The sequence below is a fragment of the Serinus canaria genome, chromosome 7 (genome assembly GCF_022539315.1).
Source record: "Serinus canaria isolate serCan28SL12 chromosome 7, serCan2020, whole genome shotgun sequence".
Lineage (NCBI taxonomy): Eukaryota > Metazoa > Chordata > Aves > Passeriformes > Fringillidae > Serinus > Serinus canaria.
In genome coordinates this window covers 25,366,933-25,394,586 of record NC_066321.1, presented here as the reverse complement: position 1 = coordinate 25,394,586, position 27,654 = coordinate 25,366,933, and the positions used below count along the sequence as shown (strand labels likewise).

At 43.9% G+C, this 27,654-nt stretch overlaps 1 protein-coding gene across 2 annotated transcripts in view; it reads left to right on the top strand.

The window, feature by feature from the left end:
- Window positions 1–27,654, top strand: part of KLF7 (KLF transcription factor 7) — a 65,686-nt gene that overhangs the window by 19,331 nt on the left and 18,701 nt on the right. For both annotated transcript variants that reach the window (XM_030241836.2, XM_050976658.1), the window contains one exon: window positions 11,569–12,181. In XM_030241836.2, the coding sequence (XP_030097696.1) occupies window positions 11,569–12,181 (613 nt within the window). The remainder of the gene's footprint in view (window positions 1–11,568; window positions 12,182–27,654) is intronic.

Genomic DNA, 27,654 nt, shown 5'->3' with positions numbered 1-27,654 from the left:
GCTTTAGTTACACAGTGTTAATGATAAACAAAGTGCCAGGAAGCATTGGCTGTACCATGAGAGGACCCCTCTCCTGCAGCTGGACAGAGGCTGTCCTTCCTCAGTTCCCACCCATTCCCTTCCTGCAAACCATGCCAAGGAACCTGGCTGGAGTCTTCCAAGCTGTGACATTGGAGACTTCCATCACATCTCAGAAAGACAATAGAGGGAAGGAGTGATATAAAGCCAACCCACAAAGGCAGGCTTATCTTGGGAGATGCTGTATGGACTTAAGTAGACTAGAAAAGGGAAACTGGGAAAAATAGGACGCTTAAGGTAAACTAGCTACATTTTTTAAATGTCCGAGTTGGAAATATGCCAGGTAACATGTCCACTGCTGGGCTTATAATGAATACAATGTGTTTCCTCTTTTCCTTGTTGGTAAGTGGGTTTTGTTTGTTTCCTTTTTGGAGTGTGGTGGGGGACTGCAGTTCCCTGCAATGCATTTTCAGTAGTGAGCTGGAGCTCTCTATGGTGGTTTAGTGGGTAATGCTGTAGTTCTGTGAACATGACATCTTCCAATTCCCGGCATCATCATCTGGTCCTTTTCCTCTTAAGGAAAGATACAATGCTGAGTTTCATTCAGTTTGCTCAAGGAGAATACTTAAGGATGGGGCTGGGAAGCTGAAAACCATACAGAGAGCCTCTCAGCTGTGTGGGAACAGGCAGAAGGGATGCCAAGAGCCTTGCCAGTGGAGAGATGCCTTCCTGTGGTATCATCCCTGCAAGGTGCTGCTGAGTGTTGTGCTCATTGATGCACCTGGAATTATTTTGGACCCTCCCATTTAATTTTAGGGGGAAAGCTGCAAACACAAACGAGTTGGGGTTTGGTGTTTTCCACCAGTATTCTCCAATACATTCCCCAGGATATTTTTCTAGGAGAAACAGAAGGTTTAAAAGAGAACCTGAGAAGGGACAGTGACTTGCCTTGACTATGAAACTCCTGCCCAAGTAAAGAATGTTGCTGAGGAAATGCAGTATGAATAAACAAGGAAAGAATAGAGTGCTGATAAGGGAAGAGAGGTTGAAAATTAGAGCCTCTCTGAGGTCCTGGAGGCAGACAGGTTTCTGAGAAGGGCTTAAACAGGTTCTGTTCCATCCTTGTCCTTTGGGAAGAGTAGAGCTTTTCCTAACCTGTTCCTACTGATGCTTTTTTACATCACCCAGCCTCTGCTTTCCACCAGCCTACTTAGGGTAACAAAGTACCAACTTTTGGGCCTTTCTGCATTGTAGTCTCTGTGGACTGCTGCAGCGTGCAGGTCTTATGAAATTATGTCATCATGGCTTATCACACAGTGACAAAAGACAGGCTTGTGCATAGGAACATCTAGAATTAACCCTGGTGGTTTCTTGGGTGCTGGGAAGTCATCCTATCTTCCAGGAATGCCAAAACATTGCATTCCTTCTAGACTATTTTCTGGCTGCTTTGCTATTAATAACTTTGTCCTGAAATAGCACTTTCATATTGCACCATATTAAAATCATAACAACTGGGTGGGTGTCCACAGTCAACAGACTGAAGCAAGTGAGCCAGTGTGTGAGCTGTGGTTGTGTCAATTGGCTCACAGAGGTGTGCTGACTCTGAGCAGCTGGGGTCTGACCTGCTGAGCTTTCTCAAGTCAGCAAATGGCAGGGCCCTTAATGGGATCTGCTGGCTTCCCGTGCCACGTGCAGCCAGTACCATACCAGTACCATACAGCCTGCTGGGAGCTGCCATGAGGCTGAGCTGTGATCCTTTCACGGGGACTGAGCAGTGCCTCATCTGCTTCTGACAGCACACCTTGTGCTGCTAATTGTTGTCTTAGATAACTCGAGTTCTATCATCATCATAGTATGAGGATTTCATATTATCTGAGCTTCATACCTTCTTGATGTTGCTCACAGGCAGCTCCTCTACACACCAACTCCTCCAGGTCCTTGCAATAATCTGACTCTCCTCACTCCTCTTTCCTTACTCTTATATAGCACTAGTTCTTATTGATTGCAGGTGTGGCCTGTTAAGATCAGGCCCACCTCCAATCTTCAGCAACTGAAACAGCTGCAACTCATTGGGGGACAAGATCACCTTCTACAGCTAATGATATCCACAGAAGGCTGGGCCAGATCCACTCTCTTTTTTTGGATCTAATGCATTTTGGGGATGCAGATCTCAGGTGTCTGTGAGCGGCTGCCTGGGTTGCTGGTGAGTGTTTGAGCCAATACTGGCAGGCTCTTAACCAGTGTGCTCTCACGGATTGCTGTTAAAGAGGACCATGCTGCTTTTATCAGGGTGTGTAACAGCCTGAGTCCACTGCTTGTGAGATTTTGAGGCTGATCAAAGTCCCTGGTGGCTAAGGGCTTTGGAACAAGAGCCTTGGCAGAACAGTGTAGAAATGAAAAGCAATGGAAAACCACCTTTGACTGTAATGTAGTATCCGTTGGAAGGCAATGGGCTTTAAAGTGAGATACACATTTACCTGCAGTGGGACATTTTAGCATGGAGGCTGTTGTTTCTGGGCACAGATGATGAAAACTCTGGCCTAGAAGTGGCAGAAATCAGTTTGTGAATACCTCTTACAGAGGACTCAAATTTTAAAAAAAGAGAGAGACAAGAAATAAATCCAAGCATCAGGATGTCTGAGAGTTGTTGTTTTTAAATTCTTCCTATTTTTCCACTTAGGTCACACTGTCCCTAATAAAGTAGACAAGATTTGTAATAGAAAATAACCATCTCCAGCCATCAAAAAACATGTTGAATTCTTTTTAATGTAAGCCACAGAGTTAAGTGGTGCTAATCAAGAGCAGCATTTCATGGATTTTGAGTGTTGGCAAGGTCCCAAGCTGATGTAAACAGGAACCATGAAATCGGGGCTGCTCTGTGCTGATTTACCCCAACTGAGAATCCAGTTGTGCTTTCCATCACTTTGTTTCTAGTCTGAATTTTTTTTTTCTTGGTGCAACAGTAAAGCTCAAGTCTCCTCTCTTCTCTTTTCCTTGCCCAGACTGGCGTATTTATCACAGTAGCACATGCATCTTCTTGCTCTTGTAAGATAACAAATTGCCCAAATGATTGAAAAGGAAATCAAAGAAAAAGGCAGCAAATGACTTTTTGTAAATGCACTTGGACAGTTGCTGTGCTCCCAATAAAGTCTAAACTTCAGGCAAACAGCCCACTGCTCCCCACATGGCTGGAGCAGGCTTTGGTCCTATATGTTTATTATCGTTGAGAAATGGTGTAAATGCTCTTTTATTCTTTTTTGTTCTGCCCTTATTCTCCAACGCATTCCCCTCCTGCTTCCTGTTTCCCAGACAGGTCCCCACCTCTTCCTCCCCACAGCCAAAAATAATACAAAAGGGAACATACAAAAGATTTTTTGAGCCCTGAGATGTGATAATGAATGGGCAGGGTAGACGCAGTAGTCTCAGCACAAAAATGTTGATCACGCAAAGTCAGTGTGAGGAATTGCACATTTGGGGTTAGGAATTCAGTGTTATGCATCCTCTTGTTTAGTATATTTTTAGGTCAGAGCAGACGAGATGACTCACAACCCAGGACTCTTAGGAAACGTGTGTGTACTGAATGTATTGATCACATCTCCAGGTTTGGTTTAATAAGCTAATTGTGACAGACTGTGCTTATGAACGTGCTGTTGCCTGAGAGTGAGCGAATGCAACTGCTGTGTACGTTTGTGTCAGCTGTTGAGAAAGAAATGTTAAGATACCTCTGGATATTAATAAACTGTCTCCAAAGAATACATTTTTTCATTCATGAACCTAATCAGAGTAATTACAAGGAATCCAATTCTGCTGTCTAACCCCCTTGCAATACTTTCTAAGGATGAATCTTAATTGAGGATTGAGACCTAAAATATTGCTGTGCTTCGTAGATTCCACAGTCGTCAGCATTTGCTCTTGCGTATCCATTTCCTGTGAGAAGTTTACCACACTCTGGGGCATGCTTTGAACCTGATCCTTTGATTTCAGTGGGAGCTAGGATTGACAATTCAAGGAACTAATTGTGTTTTTTTGCTGTTTATAATGTGAAACCAAAGCTGCTTCCAAACTGGATGACAACAGGTTAAATACAGGCTAGATGAAGTTTGGAGAAAAGTTTGCAGTGAGGGCCACTAGCCAGCTCGCTGAAAGCCATCCAAGGTTGTTATATAAATAAATTCTCTCTTCAGAAACATTTTGAAACATTCTTACTTTATATATAATTTTTCAAATGGTCATTGTATGGCTGCTTGCTGTCTTGACTGTATGGCAGCATGCAGGTGGTGTGCCAGCACACATGGCTTTTATCATATTTTGATACCAGCACAATGGATTGCTCGCACTTTTGAATTCTTGATTTGGCTATCCTTAATCCTTTGCTGACATTGATGCTATTTTTTGTTGTTGTGACTGATCTCAGATATTTTTTCTGTCTTTATTAAACGGTCAAAAAAAAAACCCAACAAAAGCCTTCCAAAGCCCTGGTTCAGTGTTTGCAGATTTCTTTCATCCATTTTTTTTTTCCCCTATCTAGATGCCTATCAAATTCAGCCATGCTTAGCTGCAGTCCTTTGTTCAGTATTTCATAACCAGTGCACTGCCATTCTCTATGCTTAAGGCCCAAATACCACAGATTTTTATTGAAAAAATTCGGCTTGTCCGTTCAAAAGAATATTAGTTAGATAAAGATGTGTTTCATTATTACCAAGTTAGGGAGAAAAGCCTGATTTTTACTCCTTGGTTAGAGTTATGGGTTCAGATTTTTTCCTATTTGAGACATTTGTTACCTTCAATTTCTGCTGGTGAAAATTGGTAATTTCTGGTAATGTTGATTTTGATCTTTTTGATCTTTAGGATCTGATTAAAATCTTTGATGACCCTGGTTACATCATGCCCCAGAGCAACAGGAAAATGAGTCATGTTTATATGAAAGTAGTGATTCTGTGCTTTATATCCACATTTTTACTTTAAAATTATCTTTGCTGAATGCAATTGAGGCTTCTGATTTCAGCATTTCTAACACTCTGAAGAAGTTTAAGAGGAGAAGATGCAGGGAGAAAGCCATCTGGGTCATGGTAGGAGAGTTTATTGAGAGTGCTGTTGTGCATGAATAACAGTGAATGGGCTGGTTTGGCTAAATACACTTCCTCAACGGTTCATTCTTTGGGCTGAGACCAGGAGGGAAAATGGGCACAGGCCATTATTGTATGGAAGAAATTAGCAAACAGAGACTTCAATCCTGTTTAGGGGAGTCAAGAATTAATAGACTTGTCCATTTCAGACTGGTGGCTGGTGTGACGGTGTTAGGGAGGACTAGCCTGATGCCTCAGGCGTATGTTGAAGTTACCACAGGAAAACAAGTCTCTGCATATTATATGATCTTGCTTTGCTGGCTGTGCCTGTGCCTGTTTTTTGCACCTGGCAAAAGCCTGTTGAGCATGCAGTTAACTTGATTTCCTTAGTATATACAAGGGATTAGGAACATGCATACAAACATGTATTGGAAGTCAGCTGTCAATAAGTATCTTATTGTGGTACCTGAAAAGTGGTTTTAGCTCTCTTTTTTTTTCAATAAACTATATAACACAAAGGCAAGATGTGCTGACATGTGACTAGTTTTGTCTTAAAACCTTTGCAATAGAAATTATTTGCTATTGCCTGAAATTTTACTTACATACTTTCATTTCAGGCTGCAGTATTCCATTTTTCCCAAGTGTATTTTGCAAAACTACTTATTTTAATACTAAAACTCTGTTTATTTTATTCTGTCCCAAATGTTAAGCTTCTGATGTGCTGCAGCTTTTTCATGACTAGCAACTGCCCAGTAAAAGTTGCCAAGAGGAAAAGCTGGAGGTTTTGGCAGCTGGGTGGGAACAGATGACAATCTTGGAATAGATGGGCAAGAGTATTGGGCTTTGTTGTTGTTCAGGAAGTAATGAAGGCCTTTGGCAGTGGAAAGAAGATCCATCGTTCAAATCTTGTTTTAGGGTTAAGGATGAAAAATAGCACAGCATTTCAGAGGAGGCAGGTAAGTTTTGAATCTTTTATTCCTCTTAATTTCAGGGCTGCCTCACAACATCCAGTTCAATTTCTGCCTGTGCTATCAGCAATGCAAGTGTCAGTGTCGCTCAGAGCTTTTGCTGCTTGTGTGCACAATGAAACAATGATACTGGGCACTGGTGCCACTGTTTGCTCTGAGCCTGAGTGAACAGTGATGGCACTGACCTTCCTGTTACTGTTTTGGGTTGTCTTCAGTTGGAGACAGTTTCTACTCCAATGCAGTCTTGATATTTTCACCATTTTTTCAGATGAGGCCCCTTTGTTACATGCCAGTGGAAAGCAGTGGGGTCATGGTGGAAGTTGAAATTTGACCTTCGCTATTGCAAGTGTAACTCTGCTTTGCTTGTGTAAATTACAAAGAGAATCCTTTTGAGTATTGTAAACAGACTTGGTAGATCAGACTTGCTTGTCAGCCACATTAGACATTTTCATTTTCTGTCACAGCCTGATCTAAGTATCCAACTTCCTAATTAGGTTTTGGATAACTTCCAAGTTCAGTGCTTGATGTCCAATTATATCTGCAGTAAAATGGCACTTAGAAGTAACTAGCACTTCCAGATAGGAACTTCTGATGATCTGCTAGAAAAATTCAGAATCAAGACATTATAAAATACTTCAGCATCAATAAAACAGAGGAAGCCAATGAACATATTGATACAGTGCCTTCCCTGATGTTCTGTCCTCAAATTATTATAAGCATTTGAACTCTTTTTTTACCCTTGACAGAGATTTACTGTTGCCATATTGTCCTATCTTTATGTGTGCAAAGCACCCAGAAGTTTGAGTGCTTTAAAGGCTTCACAGCATGGGCAGGTTCTTCTCAGGTGACCTGTTATTTTTCAAAAGTCTGTATGGATGGGTGAAATTCCAATACATAACATGGCTGTCAACCAAGACTAGTTCTTTGCATTTCATTAGAGCAAGTTTAGATTTATACCCAGAGAACTAGGAGTATATTTTGGTTCATCAGATAGAATTAGGTTTTCCAGAGCTGTCTGGACCTGAACCTAGATTCCAAACTTGTGTCCCTGCAAAGGCTCCTGGCCTGTCATTCTCTAAAGGGGAGATAATACTGCCTTGAGGTTTGGCACATTGATAATGCTGGTGGTCCCAGCTAGAACCTTCCTTCTGGTTCCTCTCTGGGGGAGAGAGATGAACTCAAATATCAGCATCATGAGTGGTGACTCCAGTTCCTTCATGTCTGGATTTTGAATGTCCTGGGTCAGCTTTAACCTGGATAGCTGATAGACACATTAAAATACAGACTCTGAACCAAATCAAGTATCTGCAAGTCTGGGAGGGATTGCAGAGTCTGAGGTTTGTCTTCTTGTTGCAGTTAGTGGTAAAACTATTTTGATTTCTGCTGGCCGTAGAGTTAGGTGAGTACTAAGCTCTGCTGAAAATGGTACACATGTATCACATCTCTGCTGTCAGAGGCTCACACTGGATTTCTCCTGTGTTGTATTTCATAGTAGTGAGCATACTCAATGTGTTTCATAAATAATCTTTACTTTCAGTGAATGAGCTTTAGAGGTAAGAATCCAACTAGATTAGAGCTCATACCTTTCTCAATTGACAAACGTACTGAGCACTGAATTTTCCTGGACCAGTGCTACTGCAAACTCTGAAAGGACTAACAAGAAGCAGGTCCTTAGCAGGCATAAGACTGCTCTACAGTGGCTGTCTTGTACTGTGTGAAGCATCTGGTACTGCACATGGAGGTGTCATGGTGTGCAGTTCACGTGTATTCTGCCACTACATGTGCCCCAGAGGACTTGGATGATAGTCTAATATGGGGAGCAAAGAGATGTTTTGAGTTACTGGGAGGGAACACACAGCATTTCTTGCAGGTGATGGAAATGTTCCTCTGCTGGGGAAGTGAGGCTTTTGCAATTGTATCTGAAACTGAAAAATCAGACGAAGGCCTTGACAGGATTGTCCACATGCCGAACTGTTGGCCTTTTCTATCTGGCTTACTTCAAGTATGTGGGGTCTAACAAAGTCACATCCTATTATTTGTCAGCCATGAATCATCATTTCTTTTGACTTGTTACACTGAGGAGCAAGGTGCAAGGAGAATGACCCTCATTAATTAGGGCAGATGGGCTGAATTAGTGGTCACAGTTTTTGTCTGTAGCCAGTGGAACTGGCTTGACAGCCATCAGCAGTCTTATGGATCTTCTTTTGTTCCTGGAGGGAGCCATCTTCTTCTTCCCTTTGCAATTTTTAAAGTCTTTATTGCTGTGTATTGTCCAGGCACTGGATAAAAAGTTTAATACCCACCACGTTGCCTGCAGTGTAGCAACTAAAGGGTAGTGGGGCTTCCTGTCCCGTGTGGCATACTCCATCTTTACACAAAGCTCCCTCTCTTGCACAGTGGTGAGGAGAAGCTGGATGTCCAGCAGAGCTTTGATAAGAGCATGACAAGAGCAGCTCACTCCTGTCTGAGATATTCTTGAACTATTTTCCTACCAGGCTGGTAGTGGAAGTGGAGGTCTATAGGGATTCACCATCATCTGAATTCAGCAGTTTGGGTTTGTGTCTCTGTAGATAGTGGTCCTGCTCCTCCCACAAAAAAAATTCCAAAACAAAACAACAGCAGCAACAAAAAACCCCCAGTAGCTTTTGATGCTCAGTGGCATATAGCTTTGTGGGAATGATGACCAAAGAACTTTTCTGCCCCTCCTGGTGGTCCAGCAGCCTGGAGTGGGGACCTTGGTGGTCTCAGCCTGACTGGTTTCTCCAGGTCAGTGCTCAAGGCAAGGTGGTGGGCTTAGCTGGCCTAAAAATTGTCATGCCAGGGAAAGGAGTGAAGAAAGCAGGCTGGTTTCTTAACCCTTCCTCACCACTCCCTGGGAGATTGGGACCACAAGAAGAGAAGGTCACATAAGGTACTTGGAATAAGATGGGAAGTGCATATGGAGAAAGGTTCTTTGTTCCTGCCACCAAAAAAAGGTGCAGCAGCAGATAGGGCCCTGGTGGGAGGTAAGGGAAGGGCTGTGGCCGTAGCCCCTCGCCAGGCTTTGTCTGCCATGCAGATTAGGTGCAGGGCTTTTCTGGCTCAGCAGTTGCTAGGCTCTTCCCTGCTATTGACTTGGTGGAGAGGCTGAGGGGGGTGGGTGGGAGGGACATTGTTTCTTTGAGTTGTTTTTCTCCCCCCTTCTATGGGGAGATGGGCTTGATCCCCTGGTTTTGGATTTCAGAGGCAGAAGGCAAGACATGACCAGCTGGTGTCTTGAAATGGCACAGGTGCAGTGGCTGCGGGAGGGGGGAGCCAGGAATAATTACAGGTTTGTGAAGCATCAGGCTCTGCCTGAAAAGGGCTCATCGAGAAACCGCTCTTTATGGAAAATTAATGGTGAAGCTGGAAAAACTGTCAGGCCCACTATTGTTGTCATGGGGTAGTGATGCCTTAAAGGAGCAGCACCTCCTGCTCGCCTCGCCTCCATGGGCAGCCCAGAGCTGGCATGCAGCTTTCTGATCCCACAGCAATTGAAATTTCATGTCACTGTCATCAGATTTAATGGCCTTGAGTCCTTGTCTCTTCTCCCTGCTGCTGCCCTCCCCCTTTCCACCCCTAATTTGTGATTATGCTTGCTCTTTCCTTTGGAAGCCTTTCATTTATTTGGCCCCTAAACCTGTTTCTGCTTTCTGCCCCATTGGATGAAGGCAAAGTGGACCAGAAAGCCTAAATTACATGATGTGAAGAACTCAAAAGCGTTGCCTCTCCTGGTAGTGGGGGTTATTACTGAAACACTATGTGGCATGTTGGAAAGCTTCTCCCAGAACCCATAAGGATTTATGGGTTCTGGGGAGAGACCAGACTCCCAGCTTAAACTGTTTCTCATAGTCCCAGAAATGCACCTGATAATGAAAACAGAAAGGTTGCTAAGGCAAGTACAATTGATTGTGTCCTACGCCCAGGCCTGTGTACAGACAGTCTCATACCTCAGAATATAACATACATGCTAAAGTATAGCATGTCTCACCTGCAGATACTCTGTTCTGTTGCTTTTTGTCCATCTCTACAGCTCAGATCTATAATCAGCTGTTATTTAAAAAAGAAACAACAGTGTGGCAGATTTTGTGGTGGACTTGAAAGTCATCCCACCACACTGTGTCTGCAACCAGCAGTGTTGTTTAGTGGGAGCTTTGAAAGTAATAATCTCAAATTACCTGCCAGTTCCTAGAGAGCTGTCAGTGGGGCCTCCTTACATTCCTGTTGATGGGACCTTTGTACTCAGAAGGCAAAAGTCTCTGTCTCTCCTCTGGTCATATAAAGCTTTTATTTCTTGATCAGATGCTGGACTCTCCAGATCGAGATGTAGTTGGGTCACCAGCTCCCATAGATTAAAAATTTTTGACTAAAACCCCTTTCTTAATATTGGTAGAAGTGTTCTCTGAGGAGTAGTTTTTAGAGGTTTCTAAAATGTATTAGTTAGAACGTCTCTTTCTCCAAGCCCTGTGAAATCACAATGGTGGTATTAAACCAGCTATCCTTTCAAGCTGCAAGAAATGAAAAACAGTACTAATAAACTCCATTAAAAGCTCCTGAAACTACAGCAAATGATTCTCTATAAACAATAAAAGTTTTTCATGTTGGCTGTGGAGGACACTGGGGGCAGTGCTTTGGTGGCTGAAGGCTTTATTTGGGCAAGCTCAGGACACTTCATAATAAGGCACATTCATGTAGGAGTTTCATCCCTGATGATGATCACACTGCTGTGGAGGTGCAGGAGCACATCTTTATGTGACAGCCTCTTTGAAATTTCACCTACTTTTTAACAAAGGGTTGAGTGTGTGTTTGTGTGCAAGCCTGGCGTCCTGTACACAGGAAGCTCCATTTGACCAGATGTGCCAAAACTCCCTCTAAAACTAACAGTAGATAGTTTCTGGTTTTTTTCTGTCACCTTTCCTTCTCTCAGGCCCTTTAAACAAGCTGTGGTTTCACTGGAAGCTTTTCTACCTCCTATCTTGAAATGCCACACTTCAGAGTTGTGTTGTTTAAGGAAGATTAGGTCTCAACCAACTACACTGAGTTAAATTTGGAGAGAAAGTTAATGCTTGCAAAGGAAGAGGAAGCAGTTATTTGGAGAGGTGACTTTTTTGTTTGTATGTGCCAAATTATGAGCCTATGAGGATAGTTTCATATGGAAGTGACAGATTATATTTTAAGTTGGGAAGGCCCTGGTGCCCATGGAACAATGTAAAGACTTTAATGAAAATGTAGTGGATGCTTTCTTCACAGTTGTATCTTCACTTCTAGTATAATACCTGCTACCATATGTGGGTAATCCTAAACTATTCTGAGCAGCCTCAACCAAGTGCCAAATCTTCCTGTCTCCCAGTGTGTGACTATCTCAGCAGAAGATGTTGCTGTTGATGAGTGCTGTCATGGAATGCCTCTGGACCATGTCCTGCCCTCAGTGGCAGCTATGCTGTCATCTCTCTCTAACAGCGCTTTCTCTCCCTCCCATCTCCCTTTCCCTTCTGCAGACATGCCTGGAGTTGGAGCGATACCTTCAGACTGAACCACGGAAGATCTCTGAGACCTTTGGTGAGGATTTGGACTGCTTCCTTCACGCCTCCTCAGCCCCGGATGCAGAGGACAATGTACGACGGCTGGACCCCATCCTTTTACCAGTGGAGACGAGTACCTGTGACAAAAGCGCCAACATGGACATTATCCTCTCCCGTGACAAACTGCTGTCTGAGACGTGCCTCAGCTCGCAGTCCACCAGCTCTTCCACAGAAGGCTACACAGCCGTCAACCAGGCCCAGCTCAATGCAGTGACCTCATTAACCCCCCCTTCCTCTCCGGAGCTCAGCCGTCACCTTGTCAAAACCCCACAGACTCTCTCAGCAGTGGATGGCACAGTGACGTTGAAACTGGTAGCCAAGAAAACTTCACTCAGCTCTGTGAAAGTGGGTGTAGCAACAGCGACTGCGGGGACAATAAAAAGTGGGCAAAGTGACAGTGAGCAAGGAGGTACAGGGACAGAAGCATCCCCAGAAAACAAGAAGAGGGTTCATCGCTGTCAATTTAATGGGTGCCGGAAAGTTTATACAAAGAGCTCCCACTTAAAGGCTCACCAGAGGACTCACACAGGTACTTAATGTAGGGTGCTTCTCTCATCTTGTCCTGCCACCTACCTGTAACCATCTCTTTTTATTCTCATTTAAAAAAGAAAAAAAAAAAATCTCTTCTGAAAGTCCAAGCTTCTGTCTATGAAACAGGGCAGTGGAAAATACGGTAGTCCGGCAAATGTACCATTATTCAATAGAACAGAGGAGTTCACCATCTACCATTAACCTGTTGGGATTTCATATGTCTGATGGGGCTTGATGCAGAGTAATTTTAGGATACCTAAGGGACGTAGATGCATCATTCATGTTCAAACTATGTGCATGTCACTGCAGGTTTTTGGCACTCACTTCCCCAAGACAACTTAAAAATATGAAGTTTAGTCAAGTGTTATTTTCTTCAAATAGAAAATAGCGTGGGTAGGTTTTTGGTGCCTTTTGTATGGGAGAAAGAGAAATGTGTTTCAGATCTTAAATATGTGGTTGAGGAATAATCTGTGCATGAGGCAGAGTGTGTATACGCAGACGTGTAGGCATGCAGAGGCACATACCCTTCAGATACTCATGATCTTGGACTTCTCCAGTGCTAAAATATAGTGAGAACAAATAAAAGAATGACATGGAGTTTGAATGAAATTATGTAGGTAGAGAGGGAATGGGATGTATGGATAGATGTGAGGCTGTTATTTTGGGTAACATTTACAAATGTTATATATATATATATATATATATCTGTGTGTAAGCTGGTTGAAGCATACTGAATTGGCTTAGGCTGGCTTTCAGGTTCCCTCCTCTCATTTCTTCATAGTCCCAAGCAGCTCTTCAGCTGGTATTCACTGGCATTAATAGCTGTGCAGTTCACACACGTTGCTGCTTTGTTCTAAGCTTCACACGTGATGAGAGATGATAAATTCCCATTAGCACTGTCTTATCATGTGATTATTCTTGTTTCCAGAGGGATTGCTATAATCAGTTTTCTCAATTTTACTGTAAAATGTGGGGTCTCTTACAATAACTGCACATTTAGCTCACGATCTTATCATGCAGGCAGATTCCTAGAAGCAAGGTTGTTCTTGCAAGGTAGAAAATAACACATTGGACCAACACAGTAAATCAGATAAATATGTGGGTTGTTAAGAGAGCTGCATCCATCACATACTAGGCAGCACTGTAAAAGTTACATGGTCTGAAGTATAAATCATAGTAAGACATAAAAGGCATTGATCTTTTTATATGGGCTTTCTAGTGCTTTTACTGGGGATAGCTGCCTTGCCAGGAGTGACCTCACCTGTGATTCAGTGATTTGAAATCCGGTGAAAGTAGTACAATAATTTTAAAATCAGCTTTAACATGGTCAGAATGTTGGTTCCTTGTAGCACCAATGCTGCTCTGAGGGCTTCTCCCTGCTGGGGCTGGCCAGTGGGACATCCCAGCCAAGGCCTTCCAGCAGATGATGGAGCTTCCATGAAAGCACAGATGAAGAGTGTGAGAGCTGTTGACCCAGTGATCTTGTCTGTTCAGATATGACCCCCATGTTCGTTCTCAAGCTGGAAGTGATGGGTCTTACACAGCTTTTCCTGAGGTTAGTCAGGGATGTGACACAATAGTGTGGAAAGGGTGAACTTGTGCAGTTTTCCTCATGTTGTCATGCAAATGGCGATATGGACAAGGAATCATGAGGAGCACTTACAAAAACATCCAGTCTCTCAGCACCTTTGCCCTTTGGTGTCAAAATCTTGTAACAGTTTGCATGCTTTTGAACCCAGCCTTAGGCCTGGTTGAATTTTCTGAGGCTAAAACCTTTCCCCTCTAACATTACCATATGAAATCTTACATTTTACAATTAATCCACAATGAGAAATGTTTCTCACTGACCCTGTGATCTTTCTGTTGAATGGCCTTGAATTGTAGGTGGTGCCATGACAGTGCTGAGCCTGCCCATCCAGCAGTGCTTGATGTGGTGAGAAAGGCACGTCTGCCTTCACTGGCAGAGAGGGAAAGTCTTTATCAGATGATGAGACTGCAGCTGCCTGGGTGCACAGCCCAGACCTCCCATTCCCAGCACTTCACCTGGTGGGATCAGCTACTCCTCTGATATTGCCAGTTAAACCATCAGTGATTTAAGCAGCCCCAAATTATGGGAGTGTTTCTGTTTCTGTTCACCATGTCCTGAGCAGATAGCTTAGGTTGTTAGGAAAGCAGGAAGGTGAAAAACAAGAGGGAATACAAGCGTGGAATGATGATCTCTCCCATCCTAACAGCTGTAAAACTACCCTGGCCCTTCCCATGTCCTAGCTATGCACAGCTTTGTAGAAAGCATGGTGATGAGGACTGAATGCAGCCTTGTTGTTAAAACACATCTTTGATGCAGAACCTGGGAGCAGGAAACCTGTCTCTCATTTTGTCTGTGGAAAGCAGGTTGTCTAAATACCTGTGAACATTTACATCCTGGGAGCAACCTGAGTAAATCGAGGGAAGGAGTGTGATAGGCTTCCCTAAACAGCTTATTTGGGTCTGGAGCACAGAGTCTTTCAGACTCCTTCATACAGCTTGCATGCTCTGTTCCCTAAAAACACACTGACTGCTGGATGCCTTAAATGAGAGCTGGTACAATCAAGACATCTAATGTGTTCACACTGACCTCTTCAGTGGGGTTCCCCACAGGGAGCTCCTGCCTCTGGTAAAAATGTGGGACAGAGAGGAGTAGCTGTGGATATTTGGGACTGAATTAGAAATGTCAGGCTGTGTCCTTTCCCATGCAGCCTTCAGGGCATGGGACAAGGAGCCCTTTTTTTCCATGGGCGCTTTGTTTTTTTCATGCCTGAACTGAGTGTGCTGTGGGTTGCAAATGCACCCAGTAGTGCCAATGGCTAGTAGCCACTTGGCTTAGTCAGTGGCTGAGCCAGAGGGTCTGAAATGATTGCAAGATATTTTCCTTTGGCTGGTGGTTTGTTAGTGTGTCATGCGAGAGCAGTCTGCCAGTGTGGGCTCTGTAGAACGAGTGTGAGCGCCCCGGCACACAAAGAGCTCCCAGTGTGGGGCTCCAGGCACAGAGGCAGATGCGGGCTGGTCACTCAGCCTGCACGTGCAAAGTCCACTTGCTGGATCAAAGGGATTTACTGCAGTGCGTGAAAACAAGAAGCCATGGGCTGGGGAGCGGGTGGGGGGTGGAAGGCAGCGGAAGGAGGCTGCATTCCTTTCATTCATATGTAAGGCTGACCAGACAGAGGCTGGCTGCTGTTCCTCACTGCTGCTTCGTGATGAGCCAGGCTGGGCTGCGGGCAATGCAGGCTGATAGCAGCTTGCTAGATTAGGAACAATCCTCTCCTGGGGTTTTACTTTGCTGGGAAGCCCAGGGACCATCAAACCCCACATTTCATATTTCACTTGGTGCATCTTCCACATTACTGTCCCACATCTCATCTGCAAGAGAATCAGGACAGCGCTGTAAGGCCCATCAGTGGTCGAACTGGTTATGAAACCACCTTCTGGATGACCTTTGGAGAGGGAAAAACAATCATCTGTGTGGGAGAGAATTTAATCTGGAAGGGAAAGGGAAAAACATTGTCTGTATGGAAAGGGAAATGAAAATATTTGACTGAACTCAAAGCAAACGGGGGCATCTGAAATTAAGGGTGTGTAAAGGAGCTAAGAGCAGTGGTGGGACTGACTGTCAGAGTGCAGCAAAGAAGCCTCTCGGGGGAAGAAATAGCAGCTGGGTCTGTAAACAGGAGGAAAAGGTGAGCTAGAGGTTTGGGAAAACCATACTGCCAGTGTGAAGGTGCAGTAAAAACATCTGAAGAAGGAGCAATCAGGACTGGCTTGGTAATTCAACCCTAGCATATTCTCTCACAGTTATTCGTGGAGCAGACATCAGTGCAAACAATGGCATTTCTCTCTTTTGAGAGAGGAAAATTTTCATCCTGCCTTCACACATGCATGGAGATGAATTGTCAATGTAATGGAGAGTGCAGAGGAAAGGAATTCCAATGAGCCAAACCCCATGTATAATCATCAGTACTTCCTAAATTAGAAAACAGGATATTGCTGGAGAGTGTCTGAATGCAAATAAGTCTAAGGGTGAGCTGGCCTGTGACCTGTGGAAAGATTAGTCATGGGATGTGACTGTCTCCCAAATCAGAGACTGCTGGAGATTTCCATCTCCTGACAAAACCATTCCTATCAGCCTTCCTTGCAGTAATTTGCAGGGAAAGGTATAAGATGGAGTGGATGCTTTCTGACTGGGGATGATGCAGCACATAAAAACTGCCCAGGATATCCTTAAGATTGGGACAGTGATAAAAAAACAATACCCTTATGGGGTTCTGCTAGGATTTGCATTTTACAAGTATCAGAAGGTTTGCTGCCTTTTTTTTTTTTTTTTTCTTTATCCATCCACAACCAGGATTGGAGACAGCTGAAGCTCAACTCTGAGAAACAACAGTTGGGCACCTCAGATCTGTATTTAGGTTTCTAAGGGCTAAACAAGTGGGAAATACCCATGTAAATAGATGTTACTAGTCTACATGTGATCTTAAGATAGCACTTCTTTGAGTGGGGTTTGTTTCACATTGTCAGGACATCTTATTTTAAATTATATAGTTCTTTGATCCAAAATGCTGGGTGAGAGTAACTAAAACAAACAAATCCACCCTGCAGGAAAACAAAGTACTACATTTGCAAGAAGAAGAGACACAAGAGATTAGAAAGAGCATTTACCAACAGAAGGCTTTTGAGATGATGTATCGAATAATAGAGAAGAACTTTCACCAAGTGTTGGAGATGAAAACGAAAATATCTGGAATCTGAAAATTATTGGAGGGGGCAAAGTTAAGGAGAGTAGGCTGGATGATAAGTAAAGAAGATTAATACAAAGTAAAGGAATAACAGAGAAAATAAAGACTGTGTCAGTGATAGCACACGAATTGTGCTGCATTGCTGTGTTGTTTTAGTGTAGCAGCATCTGTGAACAAAAAGCCAGTGAAGAGAAGGAAAAAGCAAGTAGCCAAGCACAGCACCAATTCTGCAGGATTCAAGACTGAATAATGACTTAGGGAAAAGCATTTGGGAGAGCAGTATTGATGGCATAGGAGAAATTAAAACCAAAACCCAAGATGTTTTAGTTGTACAGAGACCCATGGCTTTGTGTGAGTCCACAGCTCTGTGTGCAGGACTGAAACCTGCCAAGGGGACATGGGGGAGTTATCTTTGAGAGCTACCCAGGCAGCGGGAGGATGGCCCCTGCCAAAAGCAGCCCTTGCCATTTATAACACCCGTGGTGTTCATCCATAGCTTAGTTGTCAATACCTGAATTCTCAGTCCTGCATTTCTGCTCCATCACTTGCCAAATCAATGGCAGGGGACAATCTTAGTGTTTGGGTTTGAAAATGTAAATAGGTGTTATTTGTTTGTTTGTTTGCCATGTGAGAAGATTTCTGGCACAAGGTAGACCTAGAAATTTATGGTTTTTGTGTGTTCAGCAGGTGCAGGAGGGCAAGTGCAGGTACCTCCAAGTGTTACGGCAGTCTACCTTGATAAGGCACAGAGGAGCTTCTTGAATTTGTAATTTGGTGTTTTCTTCATACCCATCCACCCTCTCCTGAGCCCCTGTGAAGCACCCAGTCAGTGGGCAAATGATAGAGATCACAAAAAGAGACTCAAAGAAAAACCCACCAATTTGTCTTCTACCAATTTCCCCTTGTGTTGCTGCTGTCCCACACTGGATAGAACTGGCAAGTTAACAAGGAGAAGCTATGATTTTCTTGTCCATTTGTCCAAAAGCACTGTCATTTCTAAAGTATTTGAGGTCACACCAGGGATGAATTGGAGATGTGTCCTCAGAAAAGCTGTTTTAGGCTGAGGTGGGCATGACTGGGAGACCTGAAGTGCTCTGGGCAGGAAAAGCCAAGTGTGCTAACTCTCATCTTAAAAACAGATGCTGGGTTAGCGGCTTTTCCTAAGCACGGTGTGGGTGTTTGAGTCTGGGTCATATCTGGGCAGATAGTAGCCAGCAGCCTGGATGGACCTCTCCTAATCCACAGCCTGTCATTCCCACCCCATGTGGACACAGTCCTACACACCTGCATACCAGCAGCAGCAACTTGAAAGCAGGAGCAGATGAACTACAAGGCTTCATGGAAGCTTACCTAAATACAGCAGAGGTGTCCATGCTTTTACCAAGGGTAGTGGGGTCTCAAATAAAACCATGGGCACAATGGCATAAGCAGTACCCACCTTATAGCAAAAAACAGCTGCAGGTAGGGAGACCAGCCTGATAGGGATAGGGAATGAGATACCCATTCAGTCCCATGCTTTCTGGCCCAGGTGTCTGGGAGGCTATGTTTGAAATAAATTCCATTGTCTGACTCAGGCTCCGTGCCACCACAGGACTTGGTGTTCTGGGCAGTGGTGTGAGGCACAGGGTACATCTCTGGCCATCCAGTGGTTGTGTCCACCATTGTCAGCATGTAGTGCCTGGCTTGGTGGGTTTGTGGGAATGAGATGTAATTGATATGCCAGGCCTCCCCATACTTATATTTCAGCCATTGTCCCCTTGTCACAAGGGTGTTATGCTTGGCCTGCTTGATTGCAGCACATGTTTCATAGTTATGGATGACCTGGAAGATACTGTCTTTGGTTAAGTTCCCCCCTTGATCATGAGCCCATCATATTGTATCTCTTCCCTGATGACCTGAGCCATCATGGACCCACCAAGCCAAAACTTATTCACCTTTATGTTGCCAGTCCAGATCCGTCTGAGACACTTTCATCTTGGCAGCCTGATCCACCTGTTCTTTGTTGCAATGTTCTTCAGTAGCCTGACTCTTGGGTATCTGGGCATCTGCATGGGGTACTTTTACAGGCAGCTTCTCTACCTGTGGCAATGTCTTGCCACAATTCAGCAGCCTACATGGGTTTACCTCTGCACTGCCAATTGGTCTAGCCAGTCCCATAGAACATTTGACAGGAACAAGGAATCAATATTCCTTGGCTACAAGACACAGTTCATATTATTAAGTTATTAATTATTATTCAATCTTCTTTTGGTTAAATTATTTGTTCCTTTATCATCCTAGTCATCTCCTTCTTTTGAGTTCTTGAAATCATTGCACTGTGAGTTGATGGTCATAATCTCCCTCTGCCAAACTTTCCCCTCGCCTAGTTTGATGAGTTGGCATTGTTTCTTCCTTGTAACTTGGTCTTATCTTGGTTGTTTTGTCAATTGTCTTTGATTCCTTGATTTAGAAGAGCCCTTTCATGTGGGGGTGCTAGAAAAGCCTCATGGCCCTGCGTGGCAGGCTGGTTTTGGCCTCCACCATGTAGAACAATTTGGACCACCTCAAGGTGCTCTTTTCCCAGCAGTCTGTCTGTACTGAAGATGAAGGCATCCATCACCTTCCCTGTCCCTGAGGTTTCTTCATGTTTCTCCAGATGCAGAAGGCAATGCAGGCCATGCTGAGCAGTCCCACAGGTTGCCAGGCTGTACAGAGCAACCAGCTCATATCAAGGGGCAAGGTGGTTCCAGAACTGGCACAAAGGATAGGGCAGGCTGGAGGCTGCACTCTCTGGGATAATGGTGATTGCTTCAGTCACTCAGGAGCCATGTCCAGCCTCTCCCTGACCTGGTGCTGGCATTTGCAAAGGCTGGTGGTGCTGGTCCATTCAGCAGTCACGCTCTTGGCACCAACAGGCAGTTTCTTTGGATCCTCGGGAATGATGCCCATCCTGAACCTCACCCAGTCTTTGGGATTGCAAGGGTCTAGGCTGCCGATGCATTCTTTGGCCGTACACGTGGGGGCAATGAATGACAGAGACAGCCTGTGGAGCAGCATGGTCAGGAAGACCACCAGGATGAGCCTCACTCTGGTCCTTTGCAAGGGTGACATCTTGGCATGTGAGCTGCCTCGGCGTGCCATGTTGGTCTCAGTTCAGGCTGTGATGTTCTGGGCTGCCCAGTCTCTATGTGCTTGGCAATGTGACATCATGGGCTGCTGTCACACAGGGCTGCGTGATGTCACAGCACCTTTTCTGCCTGGCTGGCAGGCAATGAAGGCCAAAATGGAGCTGGGAAGCACCTGAGTAGATGGATTTTGAAGCCTGTCCCACTGCTATGACTGCTAGCAGGCACTGAGCCCAGCAGGGGAGTGGCACTGTGTCCTGCAGGATTTGCACTGTGAACTGTGCCCAGACTCCATCCAAGGTGCATTCAGTGCTGTGCCCCAGCTGGGCAGCCATGATATGTTTCCACACAAAATCCTCTTGAGGGCAAAGTGTCAACCCATGTAAAGAGGTAGGCCAAAATTTCATACTTTATCAAAGCATATTTTTTTTACAAAAAATCTTAACCTCTTTTGAGCAGGGTCTTGGACAAACTGACCTGTGAGAGGAATAATAAATCATTCTCAACATACCATTACCTTTCACATGTGTTTAATCTTTTACCACCACAATGTCAATTGGATAGAGTCTACCATATAAATTTCAAAAGGGCTTACTCCCTTCATAACACATGTGGTGATTCAGGTTCTCACTAAAGCAGTAGGTAACACACATCTACACTCACCTTTGTGGACTTGCCCCCCAGCGCCCCTTTCTGCACAGAACTGTATAAGTACCTTGACTCTGTGTGTGAATCAACTTCTTGCACAGTGGGTGAAGCCACCTGTTTCAGGACAATGACTGCAGAACCACAGTCTTTCCACTGGTCAGCTTTAGACATGATAAGAAGGCTTAATAAGAATCTAAGTCTTTAAAACACTGCAGGCCAGTTTGCAATCCCAGAAGTCCCCATTTGCTGATAAGCACACAAATGTTGTGTTAGGTACATTTGTTCCTGAAGATGTCTGGCTTTCAAATCTCAGAACTGAAAATTGTGGCTGCAAAAACTGAATGCTGAAAAAACACTTGCAAGCATGCTAGCTAAGCTAATGATGACAAACATGAGTTTCAGGGTAAAAGCTGATGCCCAGCTGAGTTCTGAAAGAAAGGTGTACTCAGCTGTATGGCTGTGCACATTCAGAGGCTTAGTGGGGATTTATTCCTTCCTCCTGTACATCTGGACTCTCACCACACACACAGAGGTCTTAATAGCTTAGTTAACATAAACTTCCATTTGTACATCTTGCTGGTCACCTGTAAAATTTGCAAAGCCTTTCCTTCTTCAGAGTGAAATTTTCCACGTTTGGGTTTTTTCCAGTATGGTTGTTGTTTGTTATTTTAGAAATCGGAGCCTGCGTGTTGGAGAGAGGCAGGGAGAAAAGAACTGTGCACAGTGTAACAAGTTTAGCTAAAAACTTGGCCCACGTGGATAAAATAATAGAAGACTTCTATCTGTCAATATCTGGGTAAAAATTAACTTGAATTGATTAAGCTATGATCCATTGTAAACTGACTTCCATATGAGTGATATTTTATCATTAATATTTTGTAAGACCCATAGAAAATTTTTTCTTGGGCTTTGTTTGGCTTTGAATGTGTGTTAGTAAGCATGTTTCATACAGAATACCTCTTTATTTTTTTGTTTTTCTCCCTGAAGATACAGTGTCACCCAGCAATGGAATGTTGAAATACATTTGTGTTCTCCTTTGGTTACTTGCACTCACCTGGCAGCATGAATGATCTGGGTGCTTTCCAGCTGGTTGCATGTAACCCCCTTAGAGCTAAGGACAGGTAATCCTTTGTGCCTTTTCCAAAATCCAGATGGGGAATCTTCCTAGCTGGTAACATTAATTTTCTTTATTTGCTGCCTTGTGCTCTTGGGATTAGTTTGCTTAGTTCACCAAGGGCTGCCCAGCAGTACTGCCAAGGCCTTTCTACTGAGCCCTGCTCAGTGTGAAGCTGCTGGGTGCCCCCTGCCAGCTGTGCCCAAGGACAGAGAAAGCACCAGGATGGGTGGGATCTCCTTCAGCCCATGCCTGCCTTGGCACCAGGGCAGCCTTTAGTGAGAGAACTTGCCAGTTTATTCTTTAAACCCAAGCTCATTATTTCCCATTTGCATCCATCCCCACATCAGATTCAGGATCTGAATGATTGAGATCCTGGATCTTTTTTCATTTTTGCTGCTGACAAAAGTGGGAAATCAAAAGGAATGTATGTTCTTTTGCCCTCCTGTTTTATTCCTATGCTGTCTCTGCCAGTCTGCATAATTTTTTTGGTTGTCTTTTCTCTGATTTTCTAGTGACTAAAGGGAGAAGATGGTAAATGCTGAAAAACATCAGCACTGCAATAGTTTGAATAAGCAAGCCTCACATTCATTAGCAAAAATATGGAGCAAAACCATAAAAATGTTAGCATCTGGAAAAAGGGAGTCTGTTCCTCTTAAATGTGTCATTTCTCAAAACAGACTGTGATACATGCATCTCATATTTTTCCTGGTCTATTTGCCTTTATCTATAGTCTGGAATTTCTCAGAAACTCTTGACCTAAACTCTAGGTTTCCAAAGAACACATCTTTGATACACTGCTCTGGATTGTGTAAATGTGCACCATGTCCCTTAAAGGCTGTCTCATTGTCCACCCTCTAGGATACCTCACAAAAAACAAAGGGAAGAGAACATGTTTCAGAGTGCTGGAAAAATCTGAGCCAGTGAGCTGCTGATTTTTTTTCCTTTTTCATCTGTTCCTTCTGCTGCTGCTACCTTGCTTTGCATCTTTGAGCTTGCAGAGCTCCACAGAATCTGAAAGTAGAAGCCCTTATTAGAGGACATTTTTAAAAATTTCTTGCTGCTCCTCTGGGGACCGAAGTAATGGCAGCTTGAAGCAGCAGAGAATGTGTAATTAGGGCAAGCAGCGATGCCTCGCATGATCGGGAGAAACAGGAGGAGAGGAGGGGAAGCGCAACAGCCCGGCGTGCACAGGCTGTTACTAGGAGACCCGGCACGAAATGCAGGAGATGCGGGGTGCTAATGGGCCGGCCCCGCCGCTGGGTACCAGCCCGACCTGCTACACAGCTGCCTCTGCCTGCCCGTTGCCAAGCAACTCCATTCCTCCTTTTCCTTTTCCTTTTCCTTTTCCTTTTCCTTTTCCTTTTCCTTTTCCTTTTCCTTTTCCTTTTCCTTTTCCTTTTCCTTTTCCTTTTCCTTTTCCTTTTCCTTTTCCTTTTCCTTTTCCTTTTTCCCTTTTCCCTTTTCCCTTTTTCCTCCCTTCCCCTTCCCCTTCCCCTTCCCCTTCCCCTTCCCCTTCCCCTTCCCCTTCCCCTTCCCCTTCCCCTTCCCCTTCCCCTTCCCTTCCCCTTCCCCTTCCCCTTCCCCTTCTTTTTTGAATTTTCCTCCCCCTCCACACTCACTCACTCTGGAGGTTTAATTGGGTACTTTTGCTGCTGGTGTTGCTGCCGGGTGCTCGTGTGTCCCTGTCGCTGTACTCCTGTCCCCAGGGCCTGGCCCGGGGGAGGATGTGCTCGCAATTAATGGGGCACAAGCTGTGCTTGTGTGCTCAGGATGGCACCAGCATCTGTCTCCCAGCTCTGCTCCCCACCATGGAGGAGCTTCCTTCAAAGAGGAGCTGTGGACAGGGGTTTGGAGGGGAGCACATTGCAAAGGCTTATCACTCTCAATGGGAGTCTTGCAGAGACCCAAAGAGATAAAGCCGGGCGTTCCTCCCCTCCTTCAGGGCTCAGGATGGAGGGCAATGTGTGCTTGTTAAATGCAGCCTCTTGAGTAGAAAATGGAACATTTCCATTTCTTTGAATGTTGCTACATGCTTTGCTTTTCTCTGCTTTTCAGCTTGGCAAGTGGGCTTTGTGGATGTGTGTTAGGTGCTTGTGTGTGTGTAAGACATAATGCTGCAAAAATTGGTTTCTTTTTGTGTCCTGAATGGCTACATGCTGAAGACTGCTGCTGGCTTGGTAGATGAGCCTTGGCAAGGCCCTTAGGAACTAATCCGGAGCTTTGAAGTTTGTAGAAAGACTGATTGGACATTGGGTCTCCTTCTTAACCTCTTTTCCCCCATCTCTAATATAAATATGATTAGAGTCACCTCTCTATAAGGGCATTTCTGACCTTTTTGGATGAAAGGAGCTGTACATCATTCATGGAAATGTACTGCTTTTACACTTGATCATCCCTGCCCTTCTAAAAATAGGCACAACCTTCTCACATTGTGTATTTCACAATTCTGTAACATTCCTCTTCTGCCCCATACTGTCTTCTGCCAGCTTTTCTCTTGTGCTTTGTCACCCTTTCAAAGGCTTTTCCATTTTTCCAGCTGGTGGCAAAACTGAATTAAATGCCAATTTTAATTTTTTTTCTCTTTTTTTTTTTGTGTAGAAAACATTGGCGGACCAGTTAAGCACTCACCATTGCCCCCTCCTTTGCATTCCTTTTAAATAATAAAAATATTAATTAGGCTTTCTATTCTCCAACAAAAATCAATTAGGAGTATATTGAGGAATGAAAGGCTCAGAAAAGTATCTGAAATTGATTTTTGTAATTAGTTTTACTGGTGGATGGGTTGCATGCACATACACTTAGATATTAGCATTGATCTCCAGAGGATGTGTGTATTAAATAGCTTGCTCTTCCTTTTTGCTAAAGAAATGAACTTATTAATCTTGAAAAGAGGCTGATGTTGTTGTGCTCTGGACTGCAGCCACTCACCAGCTTTTTTGTAACCTCACCAGCAGAGCAGCTGCCTGAGCCATGTGATGGTAACATGCTGAATGTGGTGTGAAAGTGGGGAGCAGGTCTGGGGCAGCTCCTCTTCTGAGTCTCCTATTTGACCAAGTGTCTATATGCAATAAGGGAAGACAGGCCCTGCTGTTAAGGAGACCTGTCTTGTTGGATTTCATTTTTCAGTGGCCTTTAAACCCAAATGTCCTTCTAAGATGTTTCTATTAAATCTCATCTAGCACTTTACATAGGAGGAGAGGAGTGACCAGTAACATTTTCTGTTGTGCCATGTGCTGTGCATTGCTGATGCTCAGCTAATTAGAAGAATTATGGCTTGCCTTCATTGGTATGCCACGTATGTAGCTTGGAAAGCTCTCAGGGACCCTCGGAGATGAAGAGTGCTACATAAATATAAAATATTGGTAATGTGAAGTTCCACATTAGGCTTCTCATTGTGCTGAGGCAGACTTTCATCATAAACTGCAGAGCAGCTAGGAATGCCTGCCTGGCATTTCTCTGCTCTGGGGGGCTGCTTCTCCCCCAAAATCACACCAGCTTCTGGCACTCTGAGCGACTCCTGTCTGCAGCAGCAGCAGCATCCCCACAGGCACTGGCCTCTGAAGGATGCCTGGTTCATCCTGCAGTGACACTGCTGCTCCTGCAACAGCATGGTCCCACTCACCAGCCCAGGAGCAGTAGGTCCCAAAAGGATTTCTCAGGAAGGGTAGCAAGAAAAATCATTAAAACACTCAGGGTTGCAAGGAAAGTTATTAAAACACTCTTAAAAAGGACTGTTTGATTCTTCACACATATCAGACCCCCAGAGCTTCCTTATAGGAAAAGTAAATGCAAGAAATCTTGCATTTAATTCCTTTTTTCAGTTGTAATTTTACAGTTTGTCTAGTTCTCTGGGAACATCAATCTTGAAACAAGGGTTGCTGAAAGTGTCTTTCAATACATACTTATAGAAATTGAGACTTTTAGAACTAGTTTCATTTTAAATGGTTTTTATATTACAGATTATAAAAAGGAAGGAAATATTTGTGGTTTTTTTCAGACAACCTTTTCTTGGATTTTGAAACTATATATGAAAAATTTTCAGTGGATTATAACACATGCTAGTTTTTTCCTATTGTTTTCTTAAATACACTTTCACATGCTAGCTTTGTATAGCTGTGTAATATTAAGGAGCTCTTCAAACATAGTGCAACTAATGTTTGCTTTGAATAACCTTCAAAATATGCATATAGGCCGAATTTGGGGGTTTCCCCTCAGTTTCTTTCAACATTTTTGGCTGAATCAAAAAGGAGTGCCAAGGGACTAAAGGAATCCCATGACATTACCTCATTTTAGCACAGGGAAGTATCAGCAAGGATTTTGACTGTGATTCTCCTCTGAAGCTCACTGCAGGACTGTGAGCTTAAACTACTTGATTGTTTTACTAAGTGCCCTGCAGGAGAGTGCCTGGGAGGGTAAGGAAATAGATCTGGATGGATAATCATAATATCTTTGCTTTCAACTCCATAAAGATACGGGGGGAAACTTGAGCCTAATGAACATTTTCCCAATGACTTGGATGGAGCCAGGGTTTCACCCCATCACACTGGAACTCTGTGATCTTAGTGTGCACATCCCTAAATCTGGAGGGTTTTCTTCTTAAAGTCTCTGCTGTTGAAATTTGGGGAATAGAGAGTGAATTTCTTCCTCTGCATTTCAAAATAAATGTTCCTAGCCTGCAGGGCTGCAAAGAGAGGTTTAAAACCATGGCCCTAGGTTATCTACAAAGCAGAAGGCAAATGATGTCTGAATATTATTGTTTTCTTCTTTAAAATCTCATTATTTCTGTAGAAGAGTGCACTCACGACTTTTTAACCCTTGGGATTGGCAATAAATAATGCAGCTATAAGAAATATAATGTGCTGTAGTTTTGTGATCATGTCCTCAGCTGATCTTGGGTAGGTACCTCTGTGTCCTGTAACCTACTGTTTCTACTAATCACTCTGCTGAAACAGCCTCTCTGAGATGTCTTAGCAAACACTGCCTTACTTCTTGGACAAGAGAAATATGTCTGTGGGATGTAGGTGGCAAGGACAGGGGGTCTCTGGAGCTTGAGAAGAGACAACAGCCCCATTGCTGTGTTTTGTGAGGAAATACTTGTTGTGAAGGTTTGTACAGGATTTACAATTTAAATATGTGTTGGAGCAAAAACCTAAAGTTCTCTGGTTTGTGGCTGGAGAGCAAAGACACAGGTGTGTGCAGCTGAGCTGCTTGCCTGGCCCCCTGCACCATCAAAGCAGAGAAATTCACCTCCAATTCCAGGCTGCCTGGGTATGATGTGTTACAGTCCACCCATGCCTTTGCCTCCCCATTAACTTGAAAAAGAATGCCATAGGTGGCAGTGTCAGATGTTGGCTTTCAATAGCTAGAGCTGCATTGTAGAGATTAAACTCACCAAGAATTCCCAAGGCTGGAAAATGGAGGGAGAAGCTCCAAACTCTTCTGTGGTGGTCATTACAGAGACAGCCCAGCTATATCCATCATGTTTTGCTGGAAACCTAGTGTGTGTTTGCCATAGGAGTGTAAATGAGATTGTGTGCTTGGCTTTTCATACTTCCAAATGATAAATTTTTGGCTTTCAAGAAAAAGCTGTACCAATAATTTGTTTATTTCTGTAACTAGATCCCTGTTATTTAGTCTTGCATTCATCTTAGTCACAAAAGGAACAGTGACCCGATTTCAGGGCTCCCAAAGTCTGATGGATTTTTTGTTATGATTTTGTATAATTTTAGCTTCACTATTGCATGTTTCCCATAAATTTCCAGAGGTCTTTGTTCTCCAGTTACCAGATTGGACCAGGCTGGATGAAATAGAGGATGGAGGGCCAGACTGTACT